This window comes from Helianthus annuus, chromosome 7 (genome assembly GCF_002127325.2).
Source record: "Helianthus annuus cultivar XRQ/B chromosome 7, HanXRQr2.0-SUNRISE, whole genome shotgun sequence".
In the NCBI taxonomy this organism is placed as follows: Eukaryota; Viridiplantae; Streptophyta; class Magnoliopsida; order Asterales; family Asteraceae; genus Helianthus; species Helianthus annuus.
Genome location: NC_035439.2, coordinates 144,489,548 through 144,502,454, shown reverse-complemented (window position 1 = coordinate 144,502,454; position 12,907 = coordinate 144,489,548). Strand labels below are relative to the sequence as shown.

Below are 12,907 nucleotides of genomic sequence, written 5' to 3'. Positions count from 1 at the left end.
TATTTGGACTATAATGGCAACGTTTCAAATATTTAGACTAAACTGGTAAAATGGCTCAAAACACATGGGCTAAGATGACATTTAACACTTTAATGTTTCTTCTAGTTTTATTGCAAACAAAGGGTTTGAGGTTTTAGTTGTTTGACAAATTGGTGCTTGTTTTATACTTTGTTTGGCGCTTTAAGGGACAATATTTTGTTTTGATTAACAATGGAAGATTTATTTATTTAATGTAAGTCGATAAATCTGACTTTTTCTAGCAGTTTAGACTTTAAATAAGTAAAATAAACACTTTTGAACATTAAATTATTGAATGAAGAATATAAAATTTTTATGGGATTATGTATAAACTACAATTGTAGTAGTTTTATTCTAATTATTTTACAAGAATCTTAAACTTTTATATTAAAATCATGTATGATAAAAATGGATATGCTTAGTATAGTTTTAGCTTGATAAGTATTTCAACAATCAACATAGAGTTGTTAAAGTTTATTTAAAATATTTACGTTGCAAAAAAAAAAAAAAAAACAAATAGATTGAATCATTTTATCACTAAAAAAAGATACTCAATGATATATAAACATGCAATTTAATGAATATTTTTTATAAATATATAACGATTTAAATTTCCAAAAACACGTTTAAAAGAATTCTAGGCTTCCACAATCTCAATCGTCTAGTTTTACTGTCCAAATCTATGGAGGGTGTGATTTGGACAAGTGTTAAACTTAAAGGTAGAAACAAAAATTGTAGTCAATTTATGAAATAAACATCATAGTTTAGGGATGTATCAGCAATTAGAATCCTCTTTCCCAATTAAAAAAGTGCCTAACAGTCTAACACGGTGGCGCCTCCATTTTAGACAAACTACTCCCACCGCTCCTTCAAGCGCGTGCTCTACACTCGCCCTCATCAAGCCTTCCCAATTTTCAAGAGTTAAATGCCATTTTAGTCCATGTTGTTTGGGTCATTTTGGCAGTTTAGTCCAAATGTTTCATTTTCCGTCTGTGGGTCCAAAAAGTTTTTATCGTTGCCATTTTAGTCCACTGGGTTAACTTAATCCATTTTTTCTGTTAACGAAAAGGGCAATTCTGTCATTTTATATGTAATTCTGGGAACTAGAAGGGCAATTCGGCCATATAAAATGACCGAATCGCCTTTCTCGTTAACAGAAATAATGGATGAAGTTAACCCAGTGGACTAAAATGGCAACGGTGAAACCTTTTTGTACCCACAGGCGAAAAATGAAACCTTTGGACTAAACTGGCGAAATGACCCAAACCACAGGGACTAAAATGGCATTTAACTCCAATTTCAATTCCAAAAATAAAACTGGACCAAAATATTTTACAAACTTCCTAGTGTGTGTAATAGAGATATATGAAATTGAACTCTGTAAGACTAGTGGGTATGGGGAGGCTCATCCCCATGAGGATGGGCCGCCACGTCAGCCCCACGTAGAAGGGGCTTGCAGAGGATGGACCTAGGGGGTGGAGGATGGGGCCTCATAACATTTAAAAAATATAAAACTTTATTTGATTTTAGAGAGAGATAGAGAGAGAAGAGAGACAAAGATGAGAGAGAGAGAAAGAAAGCAGCCCGTCAACAACGTCATCTGGGAACCGGGTTTAACAAGACGGGGCGAGGGGGCGGTGTGGGGGACCGGCGCCGGGCCTAAGCCGGCCCCCATACCGCTTGGTCTAAGCTAGCTTGAAAAAGGCTCAAAAGGTTTAATTTAACCATACATTTCCTACTTTTGTTTCTATAAGATCACAAAAATCAACTTTCCTAAGGACTTGCTTGCAGGCGGCTCACACGAACAGCAACGCTACGCGTTTTGGATTTCTTTCGTGATCCTAATACACTCTGACATGGGACAATTTGTCTTGATTGCATTGTTGGATATATGTGATCTACTAACACTGTATCCATTCTGCAATAACCACATACAAACATCTTATAACAAGTAAATATATAAATAAAAAGCTAAATAACAATATGCAAACATCTTTTACCAAGTACCTGCTGGATGGCGCTCATTAGGGTCACCATACGAGGAGAATTGACCTTTGCACGACTTGCTATCTGTCACATATACGAAAAACATTATAATAACATAGGGGTGCAAACGAGCCGAGCGGCTCGCGAGCTACTCGAGATCGGCTCAAGAAAAAGCTCGAAGCGAGCCGAGCCTTATCGAGCCCGAGCCGAGCTTGAGCCTAATATAAAGCTCGTTTGTTTATCGAGCCCGAGCTCGAGCCTCGCATTTGAAGCTCGTTAGGCTCGTCGAGCCTTATCGAGCCTTAGTGTAAACGAGCCGAGTCGAGCCGAGCTTATTCAAACTTGTTTACAAGCCGACCTCGAACCTAAAAATAAGCTTATATAGTAAACGAGCCCGGGCTTCACTTATCGAGCTCGCGAGCCTAAAAACTCTATTATTTATTTTATTTTTATTTAATACATTAATTAATACATATTAAACGAGCCGAGCTCGAGCTTGAGAAAATATAAACGAGCCGAGCTCGAGCCTTGAAAACAAAGCTCGAATTGAGCCGAGCTCGAGCCTTGAAAACAAAGCTCGAATTGAGCCGAGCTCGAGCCCGAGCTCACATAAGTTAATCGAGCTCGAGCTCGAGCCTGAGCCTGGTCAAACTCGGGCTCGGCTCGGCTCGTTTGCACCCCTATAATAACATGTTAATGTAGTCGCTGAAAATGCACAAACTTTCTATGTAACAGTACAAACCTCGTCAAGTTGGTTGTAACCAAACGGTAAATTGGGATCGCTTTCATCAATCATCCGGTTTAATAACTTATCAAGGTCATTTTTCGTACCATCACCCAACCATCCCCATTCTCCTGCCAAAGTACGCATTTCTTTAAGATAAGATGCACAATGAAGTGGGCCGGTCCATAGCGGCCCACAAACAATAAGCGAATCAGGCACCTGTAAGATCAAATATAAACAGTTAACAGATCACATAAAGAAACTAATATTTTAAAATAACACAAAGAGTAAACTGCCATTTTGGTCCCTGTGGTTTGGGTCATTTTGCCAGTTTAGTCCAAAGGTTTCATTTTTAACCTGTGGGTCCAAAAAGGTTTCACAGTTGCCATTTTAGTCCACTGGGTTAACTTCATCCATTTTTTCTGTTAACGAGAAGGCCAATTCGGTCATTTTATATGGCTGAATTGCCCTCTTAGTTAACAGAATTACATACAAAATGACCAAATTGGCCTTCTCGTTAACAGAAAAAATGGATGAAGTTAACCAAGTGGACTAAAATGGCAACTGTGAAACCTTTTTGGACCCACAGGTTAAAAATGAAACCTTTGGACTAAACTGGCAAAATGGCCCAAACCACAGGGACTAAAATGGTATTTAACTCTATTTTAAAATAACACAAAAATAACTTTAGGAACCATACATCTGATCCACAAGGACACTTTATTTGACCAAGTTTGACCCAAGAAATAGCTTGAGAATGTCCACAAGACTCGCAGTAGCCAATAAACCTATAATGACTGAAACCGAAAATATATTTAGAAACACGATTACTTGGCTTTTATGAAACTTTGTAAAGTAGAACAAACTGTAACAAGTAGTACATGCCATGTGGTGGCTTTCCTCGGTTAACGCGTAGCAACACTCGAAACACAGGCCCGTGATACGAATAGTATGAGAAAAGCGGCGAAACGTGATAACCCAAAACAGAAGCTTCCCGCATTGCTCCGCCTATAAGCATCCTCAAACCGATTTCATTTGAGTAAGGAAGCGGCCGAATATACGCCCCATATGCAGCCAAAGAACTAAAGAACATAAAACTTGTCAGAAAGAATTTCAAATGATATTCTCAGACACCAGTAAAGAGCTATGCTGCAATTCTAGATCAAATCACTGAAACTCAAGCAAAAATTGTTGTTATTCATTTGGTTTTAAAAGGCGTGTGGCGCTCGGATGGTTTTAATTACGCCTGTAAATGAATCGAACGAACACAAACACAGGCATGTTCGTGTTCCGTCATTTAACTTTAACCGAACACGAACACGAACATATAATTGAACACATTTTTGTGTTAATGTTCGTTTATTAAGAAAATGGGTATGTTCGTGTTCGTTTATGTTTGTTCCAGTGGCGGAGCTACCTTATGCCGGGGGGCAACGCCCGCTACGGCTTGGCGCGGAAAAATTTGAAAAAATTAGTGTAAATTTTGGAAAAATTTGAGGTTTTTTCGATTTCGTTACGGCTTATTTATAAAACGTTACGGCTTGGCAGATTTTCTAGATCCGCCGCTGGTTTGTTCATTTAAAACCTAAACGAACAGTTACCGAACGTAAACGAACACAGACAAACATAATTTAGCAAACAATAAACAACACAAATGAACATAATTTAACAAACATAATTGAGCACAATATACTAAACATAAACGAATATAAAGTAACGTTTTATATAAACTAGTGATTAATTACGATAAATTCCATCGGAAAACACATTTTTATTACTAGAAAGCTCAAATACCAATCAGTTATATTTATATAAATAGTTAGAAAGTTCCTTTTATGTTTAATATTTATATAAATATAACTACTTATGTATTTAAATTAAAACGAACAAACATAAATGAACGAACATAAACAAATGTAAATAAACGAACATAAACAAATGTAAATAAACGAACATAAACGGACGTTCACGAACATAAATGAACAAACAAAACATGTGTTCATGTTCGTTCGTTAATTAAATGAACAAAAGATTATGTTCATGTTAGTTCATTTAATAAATAAACCAACTTTCCGCCGAACGAGTTCATGAACGGTCGGTTCATTTACAGGCCTAGTTTTAATCCCAAGAGCTGATGCGTGATGCACATCACGTACCTACGTGAGGCGTTTGCTATTAAATAAAATACTAAAATAATATGTATAGACAACATTTTAATTTGTTAACTTTTAAACACTAAAATATAAGATATTCTTGTCATATCTGGTCAAATTTGTTCAATCCATAGTCTAATTTGCTCAAACACTCAAACTATTGCTCAGTCGACAGTCAGACTTGTTCAACCAATCGTCATATCTGTTTTATCAGATTAGAGAAACTCAGACCTGATGCTATCTACAGTCCTGTGTTTAAAAAAGCGCGCTTAAAGCGAGCTTTAAGCGTGAAGCGCTGAAGCGCTGGAAACATCGCTTTTTTGGTCTGAAGCGTTACATTACGTGAAGCGCTGTGAAGCGAGCTTTATGCGCGAAGCGATGATGGTTTGAAGCGACGCTTCAGCCCAATCAGGTCACATTTGGGCCATTTTTAAGCCCAACAGTCTTAAAATAGGGTTAAATGAGGCCTGTTTCTTTACCCTAAGTGTGTTTCGACTTTAATTTATGTTTTAACTATGTTTTTTATGTGTTAAGTGTGTTTTTTAATCATGTTTTTGTGTTTGTTATTGATTAACAAGTAGAATAGGTCATATTGATGTGTACAATATATTTTTTTTTTAATTTTGAGCGCTTCGTATACGTGAAGCTCTCGCTTCGCGCTTGAAGCTTCGTTTAAAGCTTTTGGAACCAAAACGCTTCGGAGCGCTTCGCGCTTTTTTAAACCAAGCTACAGTCTAATTTGTTCAAATACCGGATTACTGCACAAGGTGCATCATATGAAGAACACATCAACTACAGTGATGTGATCTCATCACCACATCATATGATGCGCGCATTATGCGCTCCTGTTACGCGCATTTCATAACCAAGGCTTATTCAGTTACCTAACATCCTAATTAGCTAAAGTACTAAAGCATGATACATAAAGCTGATAAACAATAATATCCTAATACAAACTTACTGATCAGGCCGATGCCCACCCGAAGAAAACCCATCGGTCGACGTAACATAAATCAATCCACCAATCTTCACAGTATCAAACACCATCCGAAAAAAACTCGAATCGCTCCCAAACGAATCAACATCAATAAAATCAAAAAACTCCCTCTCCACATACTTCTCCGCCAAAACTCGATTCGCAACCGCATGACTCACTTTCCACCTCCCCTCACCCGCACTCGAAACACTCGACAAATTCGACACAATTACACCATTACACTCCTCATTAGCATCATTAGCCAATACAAAATCAGCTTCGGCTTCTGCTAAGTACCGAAGGGACCGAATTCCGCACCCGCACATCGCGTCGAGAACCCGAAGGTTACCGGTGGACTTTTTGTGTAGGGTGGCTGCGAGAACGGCTAGATCGCGGCCGGTGGCGCTTTCGTGGCGGAAGAAGGTGTTGCCGGTGTCGAATTTGAAGTTTCTTTCGGTTTCATGGTGTGAATTGGAATGAATTGCAGTGAGAGATCGGAGATTTGAGGGTTTGTGGTTAGGGATTAGGGTTTTGGGGTGGAATGAAGAGGATAGGGTTTTTGGAAAGAGGGATAACATGGCGGGAAGAAAACCGGGTTTGTGTTCGTTTTCTCGGGTTTTAAGTTTAAAAACGTTTGTAATCCGGACTTAGATCCGGATTCTATTAAAAACGTTTAGTGAACAGTTTGTGAACCGTTCGACGGAAAGTTCGTTATGTTCGTTCATTTAGTTAACAAACGAACACGAATAAGATATACTGTTCGATTAACTACATGAACAAACACGAACAATGGTCTCGTTTGTTCGACTACGATCGTGAACTTCGATAATATGTTCGTTTACGTTCGTTCGTGTTTGTTTGTTTGTTTATGTTAAGAGAAAAATGCCCGGATAGTCCCTGTGGTTTCGCATTTTTTCACCTATAGTCCCCAACTTTCTAAAACTACCTGAATAGTCCCCAAGTTTTCATTTTTTGTTCCCGGATAGTCCCTAACGTGGATGGAGGTTAGTTTTCTTAGTTAAGTTGATGTAAAATGACTATAATACCCTTAAGTAAAAAAAATGGATTAATTATATATTTTTTCTTAAAATATAAAAACCAAACATCCCTGATTCCCTACCACATTCATTCTTTATCATCAGTTCATCACCTTCAAACCTTTTCTCTCTCTCTAAACCACCATCTCCTTCATCTCCACCACCACCACTCAGAGGAGATGATGGCCGGCGAAGCAGGTAGTTCGGGTTGATGACGGGCGACGGAGATGTGGTGAGTGGTTGAAGACGGCCGGCGGTTGAAGTGTGAAGAGGATGGAGGTGGGCAGCGGCTGATGTGTGGAAGGCCGGTTCAGGTTGGAGGCGGAGATGGAGGTGATGAGTCCGGCGGTTCCGGTGCGGATGTGGGTTGAATTGCATCCGCCTAGGGTTTGAATTCTCTGATTGAATACTTCATTTAGGGTTTGGTGGTTTCTGATTGTGTCGTACGGATGAAAGGTGCATTGGATCAAACCAAGGTTGTGCTTCGGCACTTGCCGCATAATATTTCTCAGTCGGTACTTGAATTTTAAGTTAGCTTGTGTCAACTTTACTGGGCTTGATTTTGTGTAATCAAAGTCGTTTGGTTAATTGAGGTATCTGATATACGGCATCCTTGATTTTGTGGTGGTTATACCTTATCCTTATTGGCCATGTTAAACACTAGATATAGTTTGTGTAGCATAATATGACACGACGGTGGTTCTGCACGGCGGAGACCGGCGGCGGCCGGTGATGGTGGAGGAGGGTGATGGTGGGTGGAGGTTGAAGATGAAGTGTGGTGGTGGGGTTTTATAAATAAAAATGAAGAAGATGCCCGGATAGTCCCTGTGGTTTGGCCTTTTAAAGGAAAGGGTAAATTGGTCATTTCACACCCATTTAACAGAGAAAACAAACTGAAGTTAGACTCAGGGACTATCCGGGAACAAAAAATGAAAAGTTGGGGACTATTCAGGTAGTTTTAGAAAGTTGGGGACTATAGGTGAAAAAAGGCGAAACCACAGGGACTATCCGGGCATTTTTCTCTTATGTTAATTTGTTAGAAGTTTTTAATATTCCCTCTTAAGTTTTACTTTCCTCCCTAAACATTAGTTAATAATTATATTAAAATATAGTAAAATATAACTCTTATCTAAACATACGAAGAAGTTGGATATTAAAGACATTTTTTGGGATATGTCTAAGTAACTTAAGATAATTATGTTTTAAGTTAGCTAAACTTGATTTATCGTATTGTGATTGTAGTAGACTCCTGTCTCTTGAATTCTTGATTTATTATTTAATGGTTGTATTTGACTACTTGTGTCAGATATTTAAAGTTAATGGTGTTTTTTTTTAATTTCAAGTTTAATGTTCATTTGTGTTTGTGACAACTGTTCACGAATTGTTCGCGAACATCTGCATTTCCTTAATGAACAAAACATGAACATGGTCTTGTTTGTGTTCGTTCGCTTCGTTTACAGCCCTAAATATAAAATATAGCAAAGGTATTGGTAAGGTTTTGAGAATTGTGAAATGTAGTCAAACGTTACCTCTAATTATGTAAGTAAAGTATACATTCATGTTATACTTAAAACATTGTAATATTTGATTTGATTGTTGGAGTGTCTTACTTTGGTTCTGCATATCACCACCGTAACTAGTGTGTTCAAAATACGGTTTCAAACTGAAGAAACTGAAAACTGAACCGAATCGACTTACATTTTGGTTTATATCAAGAAAACTTAATTCGGAGCTATGGATTTTTCTATTTGTTCAACACATTACGAAACCAAGGGAACCAAAGCGATGAACACGTATCTTGTTAAATTTTGGGTTTTAAGGTTTTGCTAACATTAACGGTTTAGTGTCTCTTTTGGTTTCGACTAAAAAACACTCGAACAGAGGAAACCGAGACCTAAACCGATGAATACCCCAAGTCCAGCTACAAGTATTCTTTAGCAACACCATAAAAACAGATAACCCAAAACACCATTCATTTACTACTAGAATCACAATAACAAGAACCAATATTTATCAAATAAAAAGGTTTAAAAGAAAATTAAGATACATAAATACCAATAACAAAAAGATAGCAATAGCCGGTAATTAAAACGAGTATTGATGAATTTGTGCAGAAGCCATTTGCCAAATCTTGAGAGATGCCTTCACACTCGTACCTGTAGCGTTGTTGAACAAGAACAACTTCGCTTGTTCGTATATCGCTTTTGTTGGATACACCCTTGATGTTATAACCGTCCTTCCTCCTTGCGCAAACCCCTCTACTATCGAATGATCCACCTTTTTCAGAAGAAAAAAAAACATAAAATTCATTATAAGTTTAATGGTACTATAACTTATAATTTAATCATTTAATGTATAAAAAATTGAAGGGGCTGTTTGGCAACTTCTGAATGGTTAAGTGCTGAACCAGTAAGAGGTCTCAACCATTAAGTGCTGAACCAGTAAGAGGTCTGAACCATTAAGAGCCAGTATAATGCTTAACCCTTCAGAGACAAATGTCAGACCAATTCAGATTAGAGGTCTTAACCATTCAGACTTTGTATAATACTTAATCATTCAGAGGCAAATGTCTGAACCATTCAGACATCTGCTCACTAAACAAACAGTCTGAACCATTAAGTGCAGCACCAGTAAGAGATCTGAACCATTAAGAGCCTCATTAAGAGGTAAACAAACAGCCCGAAGTAAATGTTTACTTACCAATAGCCTCATTGTGAGTTCTTCATCATCTAACACAGGAACAGTGCTCCCATACACCACTCTCTCTCCATCATAATCCAGTGATGACCTGTAATTTTTGTTCAAATTTAAAAAGAAATAATATTTTCAGTATAATAATAATAATAATAATAATAATAATAATAATAATAATAATAATAATAATAATAATAATAATACTTGCATATGGAAATTTGTGTTTGTGTTACCTTAGCTTATCGGTACAAAAATGTGTCGACAAACCTCCATCGGCCTTTTTAGCAATGTAGAAATAAACCGGAGTTAACTCAGAAAGGGTTCCATCGGCTAGAACCGCAAGACCAAATGGTCCCAAACTTCCCCTTTGGGCTGCACCTAAGCTAGTGGTGCAACCATAAATATCATCGGTTTCACTTGTCGCGTTCAACGCTGCTTGATCCACCTCAAATGTTGCAACTATGTCCAACTACAAACACCAAATCGCCATATGTCATGTTACTATTTTCTCAACATAATATTTGACCAAAAGTTTTTATAACACGTTACATTATACAATAACTTAAAATTACAATAAAACCTGTGTAGCCGTGCCTATGTCGAGTGGAATGATTGAACCGGGCTCTAGCTCGATCTCTTTAAACTCCTGACCGTTGTATCTCAAACTCTCGACCTCCTCAACGGGCCAATGAAGTAAATGGGTCCCGGTTTTTCTATCTAGTACAATTGTTCTTCCAACATTCTGTTATAATTATCTAGACATTATAACCTTTGTTATATTAAAAAAAAAAAAAAAAAAAAAAAAAAAAAAAAAAAAAAAAAAGGTAAACTAATAAGAAAATAACATACATAAACAGTAGCCCATCCTCTAGAGAGGTCCTGGTCAACACTATCTGATTCTCCAACATAAGCCCAAGTGATCCTCCTTTTCTTCAATGGGTCATAAAGACTCTTTGATGCAAAAAACTTCCCGTAATCGCACCGTAACCCGATACCGACATCTAGTTCCGGGTTATCGGGAGTCCATTTATCATTTATCGCGTCATATGTCCCGATTGAATACCAATCCATTCCATGTCCCTCCCAACTTTCTTTAATAACGTGTTTGATACCCGACCCATAGGCCGCCATATCAAGTGCACTATCATTGGTTAACGAAACCGGGTAAAAGTCGACGCATTCCCACATATCGGTGTTGGGAACGGAGTGCAACGGCTCATCCAACAACTCGTAGTTCGTGTAATCGGTGGTATGGTAAACGAGTATCATGCCTGTATTGCCACGTTTAGATCCCATGATCATCCTATGCTTTCCATCGGGACCTGTCCAGACTGTTGACGGGTCCCGGTAGTCCATTAACCCAATCCCTGGTGGAGTGTACAGGATTGGGTTATCGTCATACTTGACCCACTCAATAAGAAGCGGGTCAGATAAGTTTACGGGCACAGCTTTGCATTGTAATTGGGAAAAATCATTAGCGTTCCCAGTATACAATGCAAAGATCTGCCCGTTTGGAAGGACCGTGGTAGACCCGGATAAGACGCCCTCGATATCATACCATTCGGTCGGGACCATAGCGACTGGCAGCTCGTACCAGTTGATCATGTCTTTGGACACTGAGTGACCCCATGACATATTGCCCCAAACCGGTGCGTATGGGTTGTATTGATAGAACAAATGGTACCAGCCCATGTGAAACAACGGACCTAAAGTAGAACAACAACTTTGGTTAAACATAAGGGTTGTTCAAACAGCTCACGGCTCGTATAAAATTATGTTTTCTTTTTAATTAAACGAGCTGGCTCGACAAGCGATTATATATTTGCTTTTTTGTTTAATTAGTTTAGTTATTTATTTATTTTCTCATTTATTATTTTTTTTATATTTAAACATATCAATTAACCATTTTAGGAGTGTAAACGAGCCAAGTCGAGCATGAGATCGTCTAAGTTCAATCTCGCCTCAATTTAACTTGAGAGAGATCAAGCTCGTCAATTAGAGTGTAAACAAGCCGAGTCCAGCACCAGCAGGGGCGGATCTTAGTGGAGCCGTGGCAGGGCCACGGCCCTGGCAAGTTTTTCGGCCGTAGTGCTAATTTTCCGCATTTCGATCGAAATTTTGTATATATACTATGTTCGGCCCTGGCAAGTTTTTCGGCCGTAGTGCTAATTTTAGTGTCCGTGTCTTTCGGGCCTGGCAGGTTCAACGGGCAAGATCCGCCACTGAGGACCAGCTCGTCAAAGTTTGACCTCGGCTCATTTAAGTTAACATAGATCAAACTCGGCTCACGAGTAGAAAAATGTTAATTAGAGGGCTAAATTAGCCAAGCCGAGCCAAGCCGAGCCCAAACTCAACATTTCAGCTCGTTATGATAAACAAGCCAAGCCGGAGCCTAACCCGGCTCCGATCCGCTCGTTTGCAACCCAACATTTCAGTAAAAGTAAAGAAAGATGATGAAAAACACATACCATTTGGATCTGAAGATCATAACATCCACCGATCATCAAACAATAAACACCAAAAAAAAACATCAATTACAAAATAACATAAAAAACCAACCATAAAACATAAATCCGATCTGTAAACAACAACTACTTACCGTAAATAAAATTCTTGGCAGGCTGAAAATGAAAAGCGGTCCGTTCCCACGACAAGCGATCGGCCTTCGAATACCTTATAAAAGATTTATCCGAATTGGTGTCGATATGAACAGAAGAATTCTGTTGGTTGAGAACAATGAATACGATAGCGAAAGCAAAGAAGAATACAACAAAGGTGACACCGGACACAACCCTGGTGAACAAAGGTTTTGTGGTGGTTTGTTGTGGTGGGTGGTGGTGGTCCAGTAGGGGTTCATGATCAAGGTCTGTAAAGGGTTCAGGGGTTTGCATGGTGACTGACTGGACTGGTGAGTGTTTAGTGAGTTCAGGTATTGTGTGTGCACCCCGTGACTTAAGTTGGTGTACTTTGCAACTATAAGTAGATATTTTTGGGGCTTTGGGCTAACCACCTCTGGTTTTATCAATTTATTAAAAATGAAATATGATTTTTGTTGAAGTATTAATTGTGGCCGTTAATTTTAGAGTAAAAGAAGTCATGATTACATAAATGTCAATTTGATTTACGAATTATTTTTTACATCTAAGATACATTTATGTATCCAGAAAATTTCTTTTCGGTAGATTTACAATAATTTTTCCCAAATCATCCAAAGTTTCCTCTACTTGTTTTCAAACCGAGGGGTTCATAGAAACCCTTGAATCCGCCACTGCTAAAGGTCATTTGGTCTGGCAGTAGCCAGATGACTTTTCTTACGAGA

The 12,907-nt window shown here is 38.3% G+C and overlaps 2 protein-coding genes across 2 annotated transcripts; both read right to left on the bottom strand.

Moving 5' to 3' along the window:
- Nucleotides 1-1,516: 1,516 nt before the first annotated feature.
- On the bottom strand, nucleotides 1,517-6,482 carry LOC110869035 (tRNA (guanine(26)-N(2))-dimethyltransferase). The gene is made up of 6 exons (XM_022118334.2): nucleotides 5,843-6,482; nucleotides 3,610-3,810; nucleotides 3,429-3,525; nucleotides 2,747-2,947; nucleotides 2,026-2,088; nucleotides 1,517-1,936 (listed from the first exon to the last, which is right to left on the bottom strand). Exons 1-6 carry the CDS (start codon nucleotides 6,433-6,435, stop codon nucleotides 1,832-1,834), a joined length of 1,260 nt encoding a protein of 419 aa, XP_021974026.1. The 5' UTR covers nucleotides 6,436-6,482; the 3' UTR covers nucleotides 1,517-1,831.
- Nucleotides 6,483-8,843: 2,361 nt separating this feature from the next.
- Nucleotides 8,844-12,479, bottom strand: LOC110869034 (beta-fructofuranosidase, soluble isoenzyme I). The gene is made up of 7 exons (XM_022118333.2): nucleotides 12,188-12,479; nucleotides 12,057-12,065; nucleotides 10,438-11,294; nucleotides 10,169-10,330; nucleotides 9,822-10,057; nucleotides 9,595-9,682; nucleotides 8,844-9,171 (listed from the first exon to the last, which is right to left on the bottom strand). The coding sequence occupies exons 1-7, from the start codon at nucleotides 12,477-12,479 to the stop codon at nucleotides 8,980-8,982; spliced, it is 1,836 nt and encodes a 611-aa protein (XP_021974025.1). The 3' UTR covers nucleotides 8,844-8,979.
- Nucleotides 12,480-12,907: the final 428 nt, after the last annotated feature.

What these genes read in the sequence shown, in the direction of transcription:
- LOC110869034 (XM_022118333.2), bottom strand. Translation starts at nt 12,479, where the DNA reads ATGCAAACCCCTGAACCCTTTACAGACCTTGATCATGAACCCCTACTG. An exon ending in ACATAGGCACGGCTACACAG is followed by an intron (nt 10,058 to 10,168) that starts GTTTTATTGTAA and finishes TGGTGTTTGTAG; the next exon opens with TTGGACATAGTTGCAACATT. An exon ending in AACTCACAATGAGGCTATTG is followed by an intron (nt 9,172 to 9,594) that starts GTAAGTAAACAT and finishes CTTCTGAAAAAG; the next exon opens with GTGGATCATTCGATAGTAGA.
- LOC110869035 (XM_022118334.2), bottom strand. Translation starts at nt 6,435, where the DNA reads ATGTTATCCCTCTTTCCAAAAACCCTATCCTCTTCATTCCACCCCAAA. An exon ending in AGTGTCCTTGTGGATCAGAT is followed by an intron (nt 2,948 to 3,428) that starts GTATGGTTCCTA and finishes TTGATCTTACAG; the next exon opens with GTGCCTGATTCGCTTATTGT. An exon ending in TAATGAGCGCCATCCAGCAG is followed by an intron (nt 1,937 to 2,025) that starts GTACTTGGTAAA and finishes TGGTTATTGCAG; the next exon opens with AATGGATACAGTGTTAGTAG.